At 32.6% G+C, this 22303-nt stretch overlaps 2 protein-coding genes across 2 annotated transcripts; both read right to left on the bottom strand.

Moving 5' to 3' along the window:
* Window positions 1-2710: 2710 nt before the first annotated feature.
* Window positions 2711-4667, bottom strand: LOC109084921 (ras-related protein Rab-39B). The gene is made up of 3 exons (XM_042741387.1): window positions 4566-4667; window positions 4207-4440; window positions 2711-3194 (listed from the first exon to the last, which is right to left on the bottom strand). The coding sequence occupies exons 1-3, from the start codon at window positions 4577-4579 to the stop codon at window positions 2819-2821; spliced, it is 624 nt and encodes a 207-aa protein (XP_042597321.1). The 5' UTR covers window positions 4580-4667; the 3' UTR covers window positions 2711-2818.
* A 202-nt stretch (window positions 4668-4869) lies between these two features.
* On the bottom strand, window positions 4870-21164 carry LOC109105356 (discoidin, CUB and LCCL domain-containing protein 1-like). The gene is made up of 15 exons (XM_042741385.1): window positions 20900-21164; window positions 16989-17210; window positions 15633-15770; window positions 13327-13378; window positions 13129-13201; window positions 12841-12974; window positions 11627-11664; window positions 11052-11231; window positions 10825-10937; window positions 9000-9171; window positions 8730-8816; window positions 8520-8613; window positions 7577-7617; window positions 7379-7486; window positions 4870-5664 (listed from the first exon to the last, which is right to left on the bottom strand). The coding sequence occupies exons 1-15, from the start codon at window positions 20997-20999 to the stop codon at window positions 5252-5254; spliced, it is 1965 nt and encodes a 654-aa protein (XP_042597319.1). The 5' UTR covers window positions 21000-21164; the 3' UTR covers window positions 4870-5251.
* Between the last annotated feature and the right edge of the window lie 1139 nt (window positions 21165-22303).

Here is a 22303-nt window from a genome sequence, read left to right as displayed (position 1 = left end):
CCTCACCAGTGTGCATTACAGGTTAGTTTGCTACAGAATGTTTCCACAATTATGTGGCTTTCCAAACAGGAGGTGAACAACAATGAAACAGACTCCCTTAGGACACAGAGACAATTTAGGCCAGCTTAGGCTATAAATAGATTGTTTCACTTTGTTTTCAGATACTTTAGATTAGTGGACTAGCCTACTTTATAAATCCAGTGAACAATTAATTGTAATACTATCAACAGTGTGTTACTGCTATTAGTTTTTGTGTATATGGAAGCATAAAAAGTGATAGGTCTATGAAGGCTGTTCAGACTCTTATAATGAAAGGAATTCATACCAGAAAAGCAAGGGTGGGGATCCACTGAAGCGGAATAGCTGTCTATTATTTACTTACAGAAAAGGAAAGCTGACTTTAAAGAGCACTGGTAATATATTATTACTATGGTTTTTTTGAGTAGAATGACCGTTAAAACGTGAACATTTTTCTCACGACTCCTTACAGCTTGCTTTAAATGTCTAATAATATGTATGTATGCTATGCATTTTTGTAGCATTTCCTTCTTTAAACCAGCTTGTAATTACATGCATTTTTCAATCTCTTCCTATGTCAATGATAACGCAACCAGCTATAATGACTAGGATCTGCTGGCTTTTTGTATTTTCTGCTCTTATTTTGATGGAAATATCTATGCTGTGATTTCAACTTAGGTAAAAGCTGAGTACGAAAACATTCATTATAGTAACTAAAAGCAAAATTAAATAAGTTAAAAATTTAATAAACAAAAATGTATAAACAACAACAACAAAAAATAAAATAAAAAATGATTATACATGAATGTATGAAAAATAACAACAAAGCATCTGAATGGAATCATCACGTGAAATTAGGTATGAAAATGTGACAAGTTTATTTGGTAAAGATTATAATATATTTTCAAACATAGATATTAGTTATAAACATCAAGTATTGAAATCAGAAATCAGTTACTGGCACTTTAATAGAATGAAATATTTATGATTTATAGTGGTTCATGTCTTTTTCATCAAAATACATGGCTACTTTTGAATGGCCAAAAATGGAAATAAAGACAGTTTCACACTGACTTTATGAGACAACAGGTGTTGTTTTAAGCTGGCTCATTCTTATTACTCTTATTTTCAGCTGGCTTGTCCTTATGAATCTTGCCCCATCTTTCATGCAAAATGAATCGCCTTCAATATAAAGGTTTTTGTTTATGTAATATATTTATGTGTACTGTGTATATTTATTAGGCTATGTATATATAAATACACACACATACAGTATACATTTTGAAAATATTTTTTCTTAAATATATACATGCATATGTGCATATGTGTGTATTTATTAGGGGTGTGACGAGATCTCGTGGCACGATCTGACTGGTCTCGCGAGAAGGTGACGATATCCTCGTGCAGACCTTTCAGGTACTGTATCACTGGCCCTTTTACCAGTGGTATGTAATGTAAGTTATGTAAGATATTATGTTCACATCAGGCAAGTGGCCGCATGAGAAGCGGGGAAATTAAGCAGCGAAGTCTTTATCTAGTCATAAAAACAGAATTAACGCGGAATGTCACGGAATTTTTTTCAAATTTGGGATCCTCTCCGATTATTATTATTATTTGCTTATTTGCTTAATCCAGCTTAGACGTGTTTTCCCTTTTTTTTAATTTGTATATATACTGTTTGAATGACAGCTTGGTAAATCTGTTGGCGATCAAATATTCAATATCGCTGCCTATTTTTGGTTTTAATTATAAAATGTGGAATTCTTTTTTTTAAAGGAATAATCACACAACATTTCTTCCATGTTTTAATTTTAATAGTAAATCCCCTTTGTTTGCCAGAAAATATATTTTGCTTAATTTTCAATGATTAAATGATAAATGGTGAAATTAATGTTTTATGCCTTCATTTGATAACCAGAAAAATGTAAATGGACAACACCGAATTTCTGAAAAAAAAAAAATAATAATCATAATGCTATTTTAAGAAAAAATAAAATGAATAAATTAAATTGTGTTACGCATTCAAATAGTTAGACATGCTAAAACACAGAATTTGGTAACAATAAAAAATATAAATAATATGGTGAGAAAAAATAAAACATTTCATAGGGCCCTAAACTAAACATATTTTTTGTTAAACTTTTAATAAATTGATGTGAAAATGTATATACTATTAAAAAGGAGTTGAGAAAAATTAAATGGAAAAAAAATTATATATATTTTTTATTAAAGTGGAAATCAGTTTACTAAATAATAAACTTGACTGACTGCTACTTTAAAGGGCTATTATTTGTGTTGTTTATCATTTATTTTGTAATTGATAATTTATAATTTTGTGCAATTACTTGTCTGTCAGTTGAGTTTGAAAAACCTTTTGCATTGTTAACATGTTGTTTATACCTGCATAAAATGTATTAAAAAAGATGTTTAATTTCATAAAGTACAATTTGATTTCAAAATGCACCTACGTTTTTTTTTTTGCATTTTTTGTTTTTCAGTTGAATTAAAGACAATTTTTCCCTATAAATTTCATCATTGAGGATTTCTTTAAAAAAGTTTAAAAATCTTGTCTCGTCTTGTTCTCGTGAACCCACTCTCGTGTCTCATCTCGTCTCATCTCGTCTTGCGAAGTGTATCTTCACACACCTAGTATTTATATATACATAATAAATATACACAGTACACACACATATATTATGTAAACAAAAAGTTTTATTTTGGATGAATCGTTTGAGAGCACTAATTTGTGATTTATAGTTGTTTAATGTCTTGCATATTTTTATTTTTCAACTGGCTCATCCTAGTTGGTCTTGTTTTCATGGATCTTGCCCCAGCTTTCATGTAAACGCACCTCTCCACTCAGATAGCCCTGATAAATGCGTCGGGTCAACAGCTCAAAAGCTTCTGCCACATTGTGACCCGATCTAGCCGAGGCCTCGATGTATGGTGCTCTCAATTCACTTGCAAACTCTTCCACCTCCTCTTGAGTCACTTCCTGCTCTTTTCTGTCACACTTGTGTCCCACAAGTACAAAAAGGACAGTGTAGGGATTCACTCTATTACACACCTCTGTGTACTGATGCTCAGCGACTCTGAAAGACTCACGATTGCCCAGGTCAAGCACCAGCAGGCATCCAGCTGAATGAGGAATATAAGACTGGACAACCTGATGCTTCCTGAAAACATAAGTTCGTGAGGTTGAACATCCAGTGTGCATTATGTTAAGTGATGATTTATTTATTTATTTATTTTTATGAGAAATATGAAAGTAAAAAACAAAACAAAAAATCCCTGTGTTTAAAGGTGCTTAAACAATATATAAAATACACTAATATATGTGACCCTGCACCAGAAAACCAGTCATAAGTCACACGGGTTTATTTGTAGCAATAGCCAACAATACATTGTATGGGTCAGAATTATTGATTTTTTTTATGCCCAAATTCATTAGGATATCAAGTAAAGATCATGTTCCATGAAGATATTTTGTAAATTTCCTACCATAAATATATCAACACTTAATTTATGATTATCAATATGCATTGCTAAGAACTTAATTTGGACAACTTTAAAGACAATTTTCTCAATATTTAGAATTTTTTTTTTTTTTTGCAAAGATTCCAGATTTTCAAATAGTTTATCTCTGCCAGAAAATAACAAACCATACATCAATGGAAAGCTTATTTATTCAGAATATATACATATATAATTTTTTTTACTTTTTTTTTTTTAATCACGCTTATGACTGGTTTTGTGGTCTAGGGTCACATACTGTTTGTATAAAATATGGCCCTTTTTAATTGAAACAACTGAATCACTCTCTTTCATTATATGAAGAGTTCCAATGCAAAAGCCTCTAAAAGCCATCTTGGTCAAAAATGAGATAACAATACTGAGTGAATGCTCTCCAAACCTAGTATATGTTTATGAAGTACTTTGACTTCAAATGCGCTAAATCCCAGCCTCAACCCATTCAGAAGTACAAGAACTTACATAGAAACCTATACATAGTAGCCAGAAAGAAATGCTATTTTTAAAGAAAAACGTCAGACGTACTTAGAGGCTTTTGCATCTGAACTCTTCATATGGCATTTTGTCAGTTCATTCAAATTATTATTTTGGGCTTTAAAAGTACAGGTTAAAAGAATTTTGGTGAGCATGCACATGATGTGTATTCTCACTGCTTACCAAAACGCTTCATTACCAGTAGTATCCCAAATCTGTAGCTTTACTCTCACACCTGGCTTCACCTCTAGGATGTGAATTCTGAAGTCTGCTCCCATGGTACAGTATATTTTCTCTGGAAACAAGCCATTTATGTATCGATACAGCATGCATGACTTGCCCACATTACCGTCACGTATCATGACGATTTTAAAACTGTACAGGCACTTCATGAGGGCTGATATTGCTCCAGGATCCCTAAAGATTTGACCAGAGAACCTGTGAGAACCTATTGAATTATAACTGATATTCAGATGGCTACATTTCAATTACATGCAGAGTTAAATACACAGTTCTTTAAGTTTTACATTTAAGACCTGTACCTGTTGGTCTCCATAGAAAGATTTCCAATTTGAATGTGGTAGGAGTCGGACGATCCAGTGTTGATTCGATTTGTGTTGTCTTAAAAGTTCATATAAAGCAGAAGTGGGGTTACTGTATGTAACAGGCGGGGTTTACTTAAAAAAAAAAAAAAAAAAAAAAAAAAGGAAGCATTTCTCAAAAACCTCTGAAGATTGCATGTCTTTGTGTGTGTGTGTGTAGACAGAGAGAGAGTTTTTTAATATGCTTTTCCATTAGATTTATAATAGGCAAAACAACAGAGGGGTGTTGTATCAACACTTGAGATGTGGTATGAAAAATGTCATGAGTTTATTATATAACTATAAAAATTTTTAAATGTTTTTGAATACTTTAGTTGTTTCAAATCACACAGACACAAATCCTCTTGGAGTATATTCTGATTAGTTACAGATATAACATACACCCACATTTATATTAAATAAAAAAATATGCACATATTGGTACAGTGGTTATCTGAATACAGCTGTCCTTATAAAAGCACTTCTCACATATCCTACATTTTTGTAACCATCCAAATAATCATTTCCTGTTACATGCCGATCCCTGATGCTATCTAACACAGCATAAATCATTACGTTACATTATAAACAGCAGTATAACAGCACAAACGTCACAAACTGTCTTCAGTAGGAGATGTCATGTTGGCTCAAAGTGGTTCATGGTAGGTATTTAATAGTGGTTCTACTGTCTGGGGCTCAAAGTAGATCACACTAGCCTTATGTTGGCTAGTACCATGTGAGACTGGAGTACAGTACCCGTTTGAGATCACTCTGTGTGCGGGGCAGTCATATTGTTGTTTGCTCAGCTCTGCTCTTGCAGCCTGTGTGGATCGACACACAGGTAGATTCTGTCGGCTGTCCAGTGTTGAGTCTGTGGACATTTCGCTGAAGGGTGTTGCATATTCTGGTTCGGGAGGCAGGGGGTGGGCGTATTCGGGAAGCTGTCCAGGGGTGTCGTAGTGGTTGAGGGAGAAGGGGACGGTGTAGCCCTCTTCCAGTGGGGGTCGGAATGTGAGTCCCATCATCTGCCCACCTGCTACTACATCGGGATCAGCATAATCTGGGAACAATGGAGAAATATTCTAGAAATATGAAAACGTATATAATCATTCCCAAACTTTCTTGTGATCTGGACATGTACTATCTAAATTGTTTTAAGTGAAATTATTATATATACTTTTTTATTTTTTTCAAATTTTAATGAATAAAACATTCAGTAGTTAATTTTTGTTTGTACACAGCCCTGCACATTGAGTATTTTTATTGTACACATTTTATATATTTTATATTTTTAGGTATTTTTATTTTTATTAAATTGAATTGAGAATTGAAATTAAATTTCAAGTTAAAACAAATTCTACAAGATAACAACTAACATATACGAATAATGAAATATTAAAAAAATTCAAATTATCACTGTAATAACAAAACAAATAACATACCATTTTATCTAATTAAAATCGAATTTTTTTTTTTTTATTATATTGATATAAATATGAAAATACATATTTCATTTATTTTAATATAAAGACAATGACAGCTAACATTTTATTTTATTAAAAATTTAATATTTTAAATGAAATGATATTAAAACTGTCCAATTATAGATCATTGCATTAATACTTCTTTCCACACACACACACACACACGTTATACAAGTATATAAATGTTAAAAAAATATGTTTTATATATATATATACATTTGTAGTAATATTTATTAAAATCAAAATATAAACAAAATAAAATATGATGAAATAAAATAATTTCTGCAAACCCCTGATTGAGGAAAATTAACATTCATTGTAACAACATAACATTTTCTTTCATCACAAAATGTAATTATATAGATTCAGAAATGTCTAACTTGTGTAAATATAATGCTTACATATGTGTAAAAATAGAATATTAAATGAAAAATGTTTCTTATTAATTATTAATTAGTCTTTAAACACCTCAATTATTTACCAATCAGATTCATTTTCTAGTGAATAAACCCTTCCTTAGATTGGACTTCATCCCCAGAGAACTGTCTCTTCCCTTGGCCAACTCATATTAGGCATTATTGCATTCCCACATGATCCCACTGCTCACCCACTGCACTGCGTCCAAAACTAGTTCTGGGCTATGAAAGGGGCCCCACGTTTCCCCCTCTCTCCTTCACTCACTCAGCAGGAATGCTAAGAGGGCGAAACTGTTTTAATTGAAGTGACTTTAGAAAAGGACTCTGATTGTCCTGACCACTGACCCTCTGTCCTCCTCGTCCCAGAACCCCTTACTGAAGGGTCTGCTGGCCAGTGGGTGGTGAGGAGGGTGTTCTTCTGGCTTGAATGCCCCTAATTTGGGCTCCAATTAAAGAAGCCTTTCAGGGAAGCACCGCAGACGAAAGAAAGACATGTTTATGCTGCCACTGAGCAACTGTTGGGGAGGAATGAGTGCAGAATGAAAGCCGTTTGCTTGTCATGTCTCTTCTGAGTTGCACTGGCAGCTCAGCTGAGCAAAAGCACACAGAGTGGGGCGAGCGAACAAAGGGGTCAGAATGACTACTTGGTTTTCTCTCTGTTTCCGTCCTGCTGTTTGAGCCACATTAACCCTCTTATTCACTGCGATATATAACTGTGATGTCTGAGGGCTGTTGATCCGATTCTGAGAACTGTTGTACCCAGCGGCGTCCTCTCGACAAACACTGCCTTGTCTCGTTTGTCGTTTCAAATATTCCTTCATGAATTTCGGTATTCATTGCTATACTGGGTTGAAAAGCCCTGTGGATGTCTTACCATTGAGGGGAGGGTTGGGAAGAGCATCGTGGATGTTCCGAACCAGAGGGTAAGATACAAGCTCTGGGTTTGTGCATGGAAGCTTCTTCCCGTGGAAACCCTGACAGCCAAGCAGAGACAATCAAAGTCAGTCAGGAAATACCAACAACACATCGGGGACACCGGAAAAACTACTGGAGAGACAGTGCAAAAGGTTACCTTGGTCAACGCAGCATTTCTTTATTTGTGCGTTTCTTTTCCTGAAATACAAACATAGGTAAATATCACAAACCCCAAGAAGAATATGTACAGGCCCCAAAATAAAAAGCATGGGAATTTATTTATTTATTTATTTTTTTTAAAAAGGAAAAACATATACTATATAATAAAAATTCCAATTCAAAATAATGAAAGTTAAAATTAAATTAACCCAAATATTGCATGGGGATATAACATTGATATTATGTAATATTCATTTGATTATAAATTAAGAAAAAATTATACAAAAGCCTATGCCAAATTACTGAGTATAGCATTAATACAATAGTGCATAACAAATGATGCATTTAATTAAAAAAAAAATTGTAAACAAAAATTTTTTTTCCAATCCACAGATTAAGGTAAAACAACGTTTAATATAACATCTTGCAAAACATTTTCTTATAGAATAATTATGGAACAGAATCATAAATTTCCAACTCGTGCATATTTTATGTTTTAGATATGTATCATAAAATTACAATTCGCAGCATTTAAACACCTTGCCTGAATTATTTGACCAGTCATATTTATGGTATAGTAAATAAACCCTCCCTTTGATTTTTCTTAATGAAAACATAGCTATTTTTAGGACCATTAAAATTGTTTGCTTTATTTGAGCCAAGAAAAATAAATCAATTACTGTGATGTTGAAAAAATTAGACACTAAAACAAGAAATATTCTGATGTAAAATTCTTAAAGGTTGCTGTGACAACCTGTAACAGTACTGTTTTTGATCACATCTCTGCTCTTTTTGGTTTCGGTTTCGGTTTTAATAGAAAAATAATAATAAATTGTCTACACTATCCAATCTTAATAAGGGCAAAATGCCAAAAATAAATCTTTAAATAAAAAATAAGAATAAATTAAGTAATTCTTTATAAGGAACAATTAGTGTGTTACCTTCTCCACCAAATAAGCCCAGCTAGAAGGCAACCAACACACAGAGCTGCTCCCAAAACCATGCCTGCCACTAATATCACTGCTTGACTGAGGCCTGTATGGAAATAATAATAAAGGATTTAGCCTTTAGAAACAAATCCACTTTGAGTTTACACATCATGTTAGTATTAGCAATCATATTAGTGGATTACCTTACAAAATTCACCTCACCTGAGCTTCTTGTGATGACAGGACCCTCAGTGGGCAGGGTGTCTAGAGGCAGAGTCTCTGTGACAACTGGTTTTCCAGTATTCATTTCTGATGGAGAGAATTCATCACAGGTTTAAAAGACAAGAATTCAGTTAACTCTTACAAGATTTACCATAGTGCTTTTGTAATTTCGCCAATGGTCTTTTTTGTCAATATGTATTATAAAAATGTTTAAACTGAAATTTATGCGGCATAAGGGAACTTAAAAGAGATTCTGAGGCGGACTCTCACCATCTCCGTGGGAACGGGGTCTGAGGGGGGCAGAAGGGCAGCCCAGCACTTGAACCTGTGCAGAGGCCCTGATATGCCACTTCTGGGGTTTCACGAGGAGGTAGCGTGCAACTACTGGAGGAATCAGACTGTTGAGTACTGTCACATGACCATCAGAATGGGCCTCAAACACCTTAAAAAAAAAAAAGTTATTATGAAAATAAAACATTGCATACTGAAAAAATCTGATGATTTGCAAAAAAGGCCTAATATTACCTAATTTTATGAGTGAAAAAAATCTGTTTTATTTTTCATAAAATAAGAATGATGATTTTTCAAATTATATGTATGAATCAGCTTTAATGCACTAATTAAAATAAATCAATTGTCAAACGTTTCCATATGAATGATTCAAAAAGTATAATTCAACAATCTGCATCATTTGTATCAATTTAACAACAAACAAAAAAAGGGGGAAAAAAATCAAATACTCAATTTAATGTGAATGAACTTCACATTAACACAACACATTTTTTTGTCTGTTTAGATGAATCCACTGTTTGGATGTAGTAAATATGGGTCATGTTTGATTTTTTACATCTGTCACTGTCATAATTCTGCCCCTGAAATCAATAGTTGGCATAAAATAATGTCTTCAGAATCATTAATTCATGTAAAAAAATCAGCTAAGAATTGAACAAATAACTGTAACCTGGCTCAGAGGAAGATAGGAATCATGTCTTTATGGCTGTTTTTCTAGTGATTAAGAAATGATACAAGAATTCACCTTATAAATGTTTGTTAAAAGCAAAAATGCTACAAAATGCACATATTGCTAGACATGCTAGAGCAAAACAGGCACTGTTTTTGGAATCGGCACACCAAAATTAGTAAGAAACATAATGGAACACATTCGGTTAATATGATGCAGGGCCAAGTTATTTATATTATAAAATAAATACCTAGTAATGTATATAAAATTAGGGTCTGTTTCTGTGCCTATTTGTGCTGTTTATTCATCTGACTATTAGGTCTATGCGATATTGAAGAAAAATGCGATATGCGATTTTACCTTGTTAAAAAATGCGATATGCGATACGATATTGCTTAAAGTGTGTAAAATCAATTTCAATTATATTTTAAAATATTTTCACTTTTTTTTTTTTGGAAAGAATCACTTTCCAAACGCATTACATAAAAAGTAACGTCACAAATAAATTTAGATTAATCTTTGTTATAGCTGTTTTGTTGTTTGATTAACATTAGTGACATATTCTGCAGCACGTATTTATATGCTGCTGTCCCTTTAAATCCGACTGCAAGGATCCAGTATAATGATACACATCCGATTTCTTTCTCAGCTGTTTACATTCATTTAAAACATAACTGACTGCGTTTATGAGAATGATCGTCGAGACAGGTACTATTGACATTATTCTGTGTGTGTGTGTCTGTTCAAACATAAGGAGGAGATGCGAAAGACGAATCAACTCTGTGTTCGCGTGCCATCTGAAACGTGTCTCTGTGTGTGCGCGCGCTATGCACGTGTGGCAGAACTAAAGAGACGCTGTGCGAGATGCAGCTTGTGCGCGTGCTTCAGGTGTGAGTCAGACAGCAAGACGAGATGGCAAAGAGTTGTTTTCTGCAACTTATTGCACTTAACTGTTTTTAACATCAAACAATCATCTGCTATGCGTCAAACTAAAATATTGACCTTTTGTAACGTTTTGATTTAATCTATTAGCCTATTATTAATGATTCAGATATCGCACACACTTGCCTATCCTATGTAAATCTTTTAACACCGTAATCGTGTTGAAACTTTTACTGTTGCAGCATTACGTACCCTCTTATCTTTGCTTGATGTTGCTTTGTAGACTCTCCAGATCTTGCGGTCTTTGCTGAACATGAGGGTGTAAGATTCAATGTAGTAATGCGGCGTACCCTTTGTTATGATGCCTGAAAGCAGATGTAAACATTAGATTTTTTCTTATTGTGCTTCTGTAACATTTACTATTGCTGTAATAGCTCAGCAGAGGTTTGCACAATGATTATCAGTGGTTGACCTCTGACCTGTGACACTACTCCTGTTCCACAGCTCAATCTCCATCCACGGTTGCTGATCCCCAGAGCTCGCAGCCCACTGAGATCCCTCATGTTCCGGAGACCAGGAGACCCTCTGACCTAGTCTGTTCACCTCCTCCCACACTGAAGAAGTGTTATAGGCCACCACCGTCAGCTCCCTGTCACACTCTATGCATGGAAGAAAACAGAACTTGCTCAAACAAGTAAAAATGATACTTTCTCACACCTCAGATAAACATTGTAATTGTTAGTTTTCAGTTGTTAGTGTCTATCTTCCAGCAATGTATAATTACAAATAGGCACTAACAGCACATTTAAGGCGTGAGTATCATGTAGGAGGTGTAACTGTGTGTTAGATAAACGGTAATTTATGCCTTAACACTGACACACACTCAATCCTGGTATTAGGCATTTGCAGTTTAAAAAATAATATTACAAATAAAATAATTCAGTGCAAAGCCATAATTCAAGTCGATCAGTCTGTCAAAAGTAAATGTTACTAGATTAAATTAGCAACAAATTCAAATAATATTAGGAACAACTACACGGAAATAAATTAATACCTCTGTGGAAGACAAGCCGTTTATCTGACAAGGAACCACTGTAAAAAAAAAAAAAAAAAAAAAAAAAAAAAAGATATTAGATTATTTAAAATAAGTTATACATATAAAATTGTGTATAATATATATATATATATATATATATATATATATATATATATATATATATATATATATATACATATATATATATATATATACATATATATATATATACATATATATATATATATATATATATACATATATATATTATATATATACATATTATATATATATATGTGTGTGTGTATATATATATGTGTGTATATATATATTTATATATACTTTTTATCTTACTATGTACATGTTATATTAAGAATAGTGATGGGCAACGATTAATCGCACCCAAAATAAAAGTTTGTTTATATAATTTATGTGTGTGTACTGTGTATATTTATTATGTATATATAAAGACACACAGATACAGAATATATTTAGAAAACATTTACAAGTATTTACATGTATATATTTATATTTATATAATTTATATTATATATAAATATATTTAATATATAAACATTTTTCTTAAATACATGCATGTGTATTTATATATAAAAACAAAAACTTATTTTGGATGCGATTAATTGCGATTAATTGCCCAGCACTAATTAAGAAATATATAATTAATAATTATTATAAATTATATTATGATTATAATTTTAACAATATTATAAACTAATATTGCAGTGGTACATTTAAACTAATCATATCATTAGATATAAGCAGGTTTTTTTTTTCATGGAGCAGGTTTTCTCATGGAGGCAAACATGGTGAAATCACATGACCAGCTTAATGCTACTTGCTTTATCTTTGTGGCACTCCTCTTATTGGATGTTTTAACTTTTTCTACAATTACATCAGTAACTGTTTAGTTTAAAAATAGTTTGCAGTAATTGAAAACCTTTGCTTTTGTGTAATGCTGCATCCTCACCACTGGGTGTCTATTGTTACCTTTTAGCATGCATATTACTAGCATATTGGCTGTTTATTAGTACTTATAAATCATATATTAATGGCTTATTTTGCATGCCCTTATTTTAGATTCTTTAGTTCTATTCCATACCTAAAATTAGCAAATTAAGCAGCAAATTATGAGTTAATTGAGACAAAGATTTAGTTTAGCTTGGTCCCCAAACTTAAGTGTGACCAACTTGCATAACATGCCACACACTCACGTTTTTGACAGTACTCCATTAGCAAAGTTCGACTCGTACAAGGTAATGCCCCTCTGTAGAGACACGTTGATCATGCCTCCCAAACTGTCTGAAATTACGCCAGCATGGATCGCAGCTTTGCATAATACAGAGGTCTAGAAAAACATTCAAATGTTACGTCATTTAAAGTTACACTTCTTTTATCAGAAGTGCCTGTTGTAAGCTTTTACAAACATGCATATATGGTAGTTAATTCAAATGCCATGGCTAATAATCCGACTATTGCACACTGATAATATCCCAGCTTACATCCCGGTATCCTTGTCCATGCCAGCCCCAGATTTCTCCGGTGACGCCTTTGCAGCCTGCGGGACAGAATGCACTGGAACACAAGTGAGTCCAGGATTCAGATATTACACATAAACCTGTATCCTACAAGATTCAGAGTAAAGAAAAATTGTGTTATTTTGCTTTAATGTCAGGTCATTGTTGAAGATTTCTTCTTACCTAATCTGTTGAGAGGAGAAATGTGTTCCTCGATGCAGACATGAAATGAGCTCTATGGGACAGAAATAGCATTTACATGAAAGGAGCGGTTACAGTCCAGAATATGTGCTCATAAACACTGGCTTTGTTTCTTCTACACTTCCCAAACTGACTTGACGTAACCGTGTCTTACGAAACTGGTGCATCAGTTTATAATCACAATCACAGGAAGAAGGACAGCATTTGGTACATAGCACAGTTGTCTAGGAATTGGACTTTACATAAACAACTTAATACACAGGAAAGGAAGGAACATATGAACCACTTTTTACAGAACATTGACCTCAAGGGACATTTTCCAGAAAGTTAAAGCATTTAACTTTTAGATCACTACATGCTTATAGAACTGTAAGAAAGATATTTTTTTAAATAAATACTTTTATTTAGCAAGTAAAGTTTAAACAAAATTAACAGTAAAGACTTTTAAATTTTCATGTATATTATATATATCAGAATTTTAGTTCTGATGACTTTTACTATTAAAACATTTTAGTATATACAAATATGGAAAAATTACATATGTGAAATAAATAAAGTAGCAGGTGTATCCAAAATGTACTGTATATATTTTATAAATTCTTCAATTAATTATTGTGTTTTTGCATACAAAGCCAAGAGAAGATCTGCCTTATGGGAGTTAAAAACAAGAATTATTCTCAAATTATGCATGTTAGCCAGTCAGGAACTGCCAAGAGTTGCTTCTACTGTGTGGTCAGGTGATGGTTAAGCTGTCATGCTGTGCTTGTCAATGCAGGAGGAGTGAGCATACAGCATTCCATCTACTTCAGTGTGTGCCCAAGCACAGGGGCCTCTCCTTTTTCAGGCCAGGAGCGGCAGTCTGCTGCCCTGCTTACAAAGCAAACACTCTGAAACTCAGCCAAGGAGGAGAGCTGCATTCCAGTCGGTCACCCTAACACACATCTTAAAATCCCTACCTCCAAGGCCAGCCTATTAAGGTCCTCTGTAGTTTAACCTACATACTGGGCCTTAAAAATATAATATAATTATAGTGTAAATGTATTATTATTTATATACTATTAAAGTTTTTATTCAGATTTTGAAATTTATTTTATTTAAATTTTTCATATTTTTTTTTTTTAATTTTTTGTATGTTTAGATATCGTTTTTGTTTTATTTTTGCATTAGTTTTAGTTTTTCAGTTAGTAATTTTAATACTTTAACTTTTTTCACCTAATATTTATAATGTATTTATCTTATTTCAATTAACAATTAATTAAGATTTAATTATATTATTCGATTAAATTTTATTTGATTCAAGTATTTATTGCATATTAAATGATTAAATATTTTAAATAAAATATTAAATTATTTAAAATATATAATATAATTTATATGATAGCTGTAGCATGTAAGAAAGTGTGACCTAGATGTATATTTAATATCAGTTGTTTAATTTCGATATAATTATATCATCATATTTAATCATATTATTATATTTAATTAGATTATTTAATGTGTAATTTTATATATAATTTTAAATATAGCAAATGATAAAGTATTGACAGGTATTAAATAACAATTGTTTAATTTATATTTAATTATATTATTATATTTAATTACATTATTTAATATATAATTCTAATTATAATTTTTAAATATAATTTCAAATATGGTATCCATAGCATGTGGAAAGTAAATCCTGGAAAGGTATTAAAAATCAAATATTTAATTTATATGTAAGTGTATTATTATATTAAATTATATTTAGTTCTACTATTTATTGTTTAATATATCATTTTAAATATTTCATATAATTCACATGATATCCCATAGCATACGAGAAAATAAATCATAGATGGGTATTTTAAATATAGTAATTTTAATACGTCAACTTTTTAGTTAATGATAATAACCCTGATTATATCTAATATACAGTAAGTAAAGGTTGGCCCAACCTTGACACAATTAAGGATGTTTATTTAACAATCTGTGCGCGACTTCTGGTAGGGTGGTTCACATGTGATGTTGGAATCGAGAATAAACAGTAATTGAGATTAGGATGGGAACTGCTCCCACTCTCAGAGTCAGCTGAAGTGCTGTTTACTGAGTAAGCTGTACAGTTAGAGAACAAACAGTCCCTGGTGTGTTTACTCTGATCATATAAAACTCACTCAGAGCAGGAAGATCCATGGGCCCACATGCCATAAGCTCTTATTTTGTTGATGGATTTGTGGAATTCTTTTTGGTCTACTGTTTATAGGTGCATGGAATGGAGTGGGAAGTGTGCAGGACATACAAACTGTTACCTGAGTGCTGATTGGTTGAATAGGACAAGACGAAGCCCCGTCCTGAACGGTGAGTGCCGGAGATGAAACGCACTGAGACTTCATTAGTATTTACAGATATATTCCTGTTTGTAGTGGACAGCGGCCCACACAGAGGACCTGGGAAGCACAGACCACATGATAGTAACAATAGATTTAATGCATTTTTAGATTCAATACACAAATACTGCACACCTTCACTGCCATAAAAGGCTGTTCCTGCACATGTATGTGACCACACAACCGCCATGCTATGCGGTTGGATCTCTGGAATTTCTCAGTAACAATATACTGTAAATGAGGCGGCTATAAAATTAGAGTTGAAGGTAGTTGTAAATAACTGTAATGTAAGTAAGTTTGATACTAATTTTTTTTGCCTTTTGGGGTTAAGAAGGTGCGTCAGGCCTGATTCAAGGAAGGATTTCTTACCACTCAGATTCAAAAACTGACAAGTCAGTCTGTCCAACTTCAATAAATTGAGGAAAGGAATTACAATTCTGGTTGTTGTTTTGCCTTAAGACTGGTATTTAAAATAAATCACATAATTAAGATTTACTTATATTATTCTATTAAATTGTATTTTATTAAATAATTTATTAAATATTAAATTATTAAATTAAATATAATTTATATAATAGCTGTAGCATGTAAGAAAGTGAGACCTAAATGTATATTTAATATCAGTTGGTGTAATTTTTTTTTTATTTTTTTATTAAATTTAATTATTTTTTAATTATTTATTATATTTAATTTTATTATTTAATGTGTAATTTTATATATAATTTTTAAATATAATTTTAAATATGGTATCCATAGCATATGAAAAGTAAACCCTGGAAAGGTATTAAATATCAAATATTTAATTTATAAGTAAGTATATTATTATTATATTAAATTATATTTAGTTCTCCTATTTATGTTTTTACATATTATTTTGAATATTTCATGTGATTCACATGATATCCCATAGCATTCAAGAAAGTAAATCATAGATGGGTATTTTGTATAAGTTATTTAATGTATATTTAATAATGCTGTTATATAAAATCTTTATTTCTTTTTTTTTTTTAGCATTTAAAATATTTAATGAAATTTATATGATATCCATATCATATGAGAAAATAAATCCTAAATTGATTATTTAATGGTTTAATTTAAATTTCATTATATTCTTTTTTTTATTTATTTTTTATCTATATGTCATATTTATATGAAATTCATTCTATAGCAGATGAGAGAAGTAATTCTGAAGGAACACTTTTTTTGTGGTATTACTGGTGCATACATAACACTGGGCTAGTCTGTCATTCCATAACATCTGTGTGAAGAGGGTCATACCCACTCTAATGGCTCCACTGGTGTCTGTGATGGTAAGAGAGCCAGATATGCAGTCTTGGCTTCTCTCCAAGTCAAAGTCCCCAAAGGTCAAGAGCAGCGTCTGGCCCTTCGGTACCCTTAGGGTCCATTCACACTGGGTGTGGTTAGGGTAGGTTCCCGGGAAGTTCAGCGAGGTCAGTGTGCCACTGGTGGAACTGAGGACTGTGTGTCCACACCCATTGCCTAAAGAGAAAAGATAAAGTAAAGATCACATTGTTATTAATGTGAAAAGAGATAAAAAGAATCAAGTTCAGATTTTGTGGTCTGTTTCCACATATAGTTAAACCAGACATTCTATCTCTCATTTAACTTCCATTAATCATCAAATGTGCTAACTAGTTTCTCTCTTGGCATGTTTCTAGCCCATGGGAAAATGAGAACGAGCATATTTAGTATGAGCATTGTGGGTATTGGCAGGTCGTTGGCTGAGTATTGAAGAGTGGATTGCAAAAGCTTGTGTGGTAAGGGGGCTTGCCAGTTTTGTCAGTATTAGTCACACTTGAGGGGACTTTCCATAACTGGTGTTAATTAAAGCCGTAATTGCTATAGGGTTGACTTGATGGCAATGTTGTGTTATACGGTAGCTTGCTCTACAAAGTTCATAAACATGACATCATCGCCACAACAAAACGATTGGCAACTAGTTTGGAGTTCCACTAAAACCCAGAGTCAATTTGAATGGGGAAATTTATCTAACGTTTTTGAATCTCTTGGTCCCTGTGTGATGAAATGGATCGGTCTGAGTTCATCGTTCGTCTCTCATTCTTAATTTCTCAGTCAGCTCTGAATCATTGGGTTTTAAAGCTTCTTTGGTCCCCTTCTTTCTGCTTTAGACACAATTTATCTCTAAATCTACCAAACCTCTTGTTACTATGAACTATCTTAATCATTGCGTAGAAAAACAAACACGATTTTGTGGTGAGGCTGTTAACTGGCAATGTTCAAACAATTCACTGCATGACTCAAAGTGGTCAAAGAGTTGAATGTTTAATTAGGGTGAGGGCGATTTTATCTACAAAAGTCATATATTTCAGTCAGTATTTAACCCCAAGGTTTGTGGGTGAAGCTGGTGGCGTTTATTGCAAATAATCGTTATCTCAACCCAGTTTTATGAGAAATTTAAGTATTTTATGAGGTGGTGATTTCATATGAACTTTTACTATATGAATTGCATGGAAACATACCATTTTTAGAAAAAAACAAAAAACAAAACAAAACCCATTCCAAAACAGTGAGGCATAAACAGATTGTACAAATCACATTATATGAATTCATAAAAATTAGTCCTCAATTCGCCAAAACGTCAAATAGTTATTGTCATGAGAGTGTGTTGGTTATCTTGTGTGTAATCTGTTTGGCTTAATAAAGGCAATAAAGTTTGGAGATCAAATAATAACAAAACATATTATTAAATCAGTTTGAAATATCCCCAAAATGCAGCACTGACATACAAACAAGATGTAAAAAAAAAAAAACATTAAGAGACATATATTATAAATTATTTTAAAAGATGCATAACAACATGGTTTCCATTCATAAATTGTGAAAAACAGACGTTTTAATATTTAAAAAAGTGTGTATTTTTGCCCTGAAAAGTGTAAATACTGTGGCTTTGTGGTGCTATAAAAACATTGCTGTTTGTTTGATCTCGACCTGTCCAGCTTAGCAACACTCGCTCTACCAATTATGTGGTTTTGGGGCGTGGCTATGTGTTTTTTTCGACCAATGGCAGGCAGGGTGAGTGTTTAGAAAAACCTGTGTGGAAACAATAATGTGCTGGTGTGCAGAAACTAGACACAATGGTTCACTCCAGCTTAACAAGGGCAGTTTCGTTTGTAACCACAGCATAAAATTCACAATGAACTCCTCATGAAGCACAGCCTGAGGCAAACTTTAGACATTATTTAACAGCAGACAGACGCTGTCATGACATCTGTGCGATGTCTGCTAGTTGAGTTCACAGCACGGTGTTTAAAACATGCCATGTGTGAGGATGCTGTGTATAATTAAGACACTTGCTGACACAGAATATAGCATTGCGTTAGCAGCGCAAAGGGTTGTGGGTTCGATTCCCAGGGAACACATGTTAGGTAAAAAATGTTAGCCTGAATGCACTGTATGTTGCTTTGGATAAAAGCGTCTGCTAAATGCATAAATGTAAATAAATGTAAAATGCTTACAGCTGAGCTACTATGAATGCACTGGGACCATGGATACCAATCTATCATCAGCACTACACTATCAGGTAGTGTGTAATTTTGTTTTTTCGTCAGGGGATTTGCAGGCACGTCCCTGCAGGCCTGAGCCCATGGCACACAGGATGTTCGGCAGTTTAGATTGTCACATCACAATTCCTCTATGTCAATCATATTACAACTGTAAACTCAAAAATATTTGGGGACAAGCTGTTTTTTCCTGTTCTTTCATGTTCTGGAAAATCCTGGACACTCTCTAGCTCTTCTAAAGCTTGGAAACAATAAGATATAGCGTGATCTCAAAAACATGTCAGCTCCCATTCTAATACAATAACATCCCAAAAAACAGTCAGCTTCCCCTCTGGCTAATCTGGTATTGAACACGTAGAATCCTGGGGGTGGATGTTTGACTGGAAAACATTTTCCGTAGTCCTCACAGTCTGTGAATCTGGCTGTAGTGATTCATGCTGACCCCACACATATTGAGAAATACCATAAACAAATTAATTCTTCCTAACTCACTCACTCTTTAAACACAAGAAAAACAGGAGGATATTATTCAGTTCAGCAGTCTGATGTGCTGGTGGTCTTATAAGGGCAAACATGGTTATAAACGCGATTATAAACATGGTTATATTATTTATAAAATGTACTTTGACTCTGTCTAAAAATCATTTTTAGAAAATGCAGTCAAGGGAAAATAATGATAAATTAAAGTTAAAATAATTTAAGGTGAGCTGACCAGAGAGTGCAGGAAAAACAGTTAACAAGTGCCCAACATACATGGGAATCCCGGTTAAAGTTAGTTCTAATTTAAATAAAAAAAGGGTGGTTACTTTAAAGAATTTAAAATATAAGATAGTTTTGATTTGTTTAACATTTTAGGATAAATCCCATCCATTTGTGCTATTTCATCTAATCTATTTCATCTATCTATCTGTCTATCTACCTACCTACCTACCCACCTGTCTGTCTGTCAATCCAATAAGTTATATATATATATATATATATATATATATATATATATATATATATATATATATATATATATTCTATCTTTCTCTCTCTATATGTAATCACTATTTATTTATTTTCCATGTAATGCCAAATCAATATCAAAGGTCTATCTTTCTCTCTGTGTACTGTGTATATTTATTATGTATACTATATAAATACACACACATGCATGTATATATTTCAGAAAAATATGTTATGTTTATATATTACATATATTTATTTAAAATATAAATTATATTAATATAAATATAGACATGTAAAAAATATACATATAGACATTTTTTTGTAAATATATACTGTATGTACGTGTATTTATATATATATATACATAATAAATATACACAGAAAACACGCATATAGCCTATTATGCAAACAAAAACTTATTTTGGATGCGATCAATCGTTTGACAGCACTAATATATATATATATATATATATATATATATATATATATATATATATATATATATATATATATATAATATTCTGCCTACATAAGTATTTGTTACATTCCATCATATTATACATTTTATAGTAATGCTACTTTACCAGTACTTCATAGAAGTATGAGAAGTATTTTGTTACCTTCCATCATATTGTACATTATATAGTAGTGTAGTAGAGTACTTCATTGAAGAATAAGAAGTAGGCGCAATCTTACCCTTTTGACCGCATACCAACACTAGGGTTTCGATGCTGACAAAAAGCCAAACCCGAGAGAATTCCATAGTATCCCAAAGAGCTCCATATCTAGTGTGCATGGTTTCCTTCGGGATATCCCTTGCTGACTCTAGCGTTCAGAGTTTTGGTTCATGCCGTAATCAATCTACAGACTCTCCTCTCGCGCTTCTCATCCAAGTTGAGACCCAGCAAAGTAGCCCATCCCCGACTGGGCATGGGTTAATGTAAGCTACTCTCCATTTACTGGCTTCAGTTCGTGTGTGTGTGTGTGTGTGTGTGTATAAGATATTACTGACACAGAGATAACGGAGTTGACTATGGAAACTTGTGATGGTAATGCATTTAAATCTTTTTCTCATAAAGTCGATAAGTTTTATTTATTAATCTGTTCCTATTTGACATGCTTTATGTTTGTATCATCATGACTATGATTGCATAATTTTTCGATATTTCTTACATGATGTGTGCTTTATTTTATGTGACGTCTTTTTTCAGAACCGACCTTCAATCCAGTTTTTAAATATGACTCACTAGTTCTAGAATCACTAGTGTCCAGTGACTGAATTTGTGAATGCTAAATATGTAATTGGTCCAGATTAAAAAACTTTTTAAATAATAATTTGTTGCTGTGGCAGCAATTTTAAGCTTACACCGACACCTAGTGGCGAGAATGCAAAATCACGTGTGATCTCAAAATAGGCCACTGTGAGGCGATCTCCTCCATACTATTAATTTCTTCAGGAGTAAAACTTTTGATGAGTGGGTTCTCTGACTCTATTTAACATGTTTTTATAAGTACAGCAATTTGCTACATCTGTTGTGCTTTGAGAGAGTATGTTTTAAGTACTTGGCCGTGTGCTTTGTCATTTATAAAAGACGTGTTCTATTTATAACAGTCCTAAACAAGTTGACACAGATGTGTAGACTTCTGGACTCAGTGTGACAGTTTTGGACCATCAGGGAAACAAAACTCATTGATCTGCAAAAAATAAAATAAAATAAAATAAAATAAATAATAAACGACATACTTAACAGTCAGGTGGAGACCATTCTGCAAAATTGTAGAACATTATTCAGCATAAAGGAATAGTTCTCTAAAATCTAAATTCTGCTATCATTTACTCATCCTCATGTCATTTCAAACCTGTCTGACTTCTTTTGCAGAACAAAAAATATGTTTTAAAGAATATCTTAGATTCATTTAAAATTGATATACAGTATCTCAATACAGTATCATGGTCTTAATTGTTCTCTGTCTAAGGAAGGAAGAAACTTTAAAAATTGTTTATTAAAACAATTTTTAGAGTCAGAAAACTCAAGTATTTTTATTTTTATTGAAAGTAGTCGAAATTAAAATGCTACAATATACTTATCTTGTCTAAAA

This window comes from Cyprinus carpio, chromosome B16 (assembly GCF_018340385.1).
Source record: "Cyprinus carpio isolate SPL01 chromosome B16, ASM1834038v1, whole genome shotgun sequence".
Classification (NCBI taxonomy): Eukaryota; Metazoa; Chordata; class Actinopteri; order Cypriniformes; family Cyprinidae; genus Cyprinus; species Cyprinus carpio.
This window is presented reverse-complemented; position numbering and strand designations above follow the sequence as displayed.

Bases quoted from the DNA above. Each gene is read 5' to 3' on its own strand.
- LOC109084921 (XM_042741387.1), bottom strand. The intron at 3,195-4,206 runs GTAAGCAGTGAG...TTATGTTTTCAG, and splicing joins ACTGGTAATGAAGCGTTTTG to GAAGCATCAGGTTGTCCAGT.
- LOC109105356 (XM_042741385.1), bottom strand. From the start codon at position 20,999: ATGCACACTAGATATGGAGCTCTTTGGGATACTATGGAATTCTCTCGG. The intron at 11,665-12,840 runs GTGAGTGTGTGG...TTTTTTTTACAG, and splicing joins AATGGAGTACTGTCAAAAAC to TGGTTCCTTGTCAGATAAAC. The intron at 8,614-8,729 runs GTGAGGTGAATT...ATTTCCATACAG, and splicing joins TGTCATCACAAGAAGCTCAG to GCCTCAGTCAAGCAGTGATA.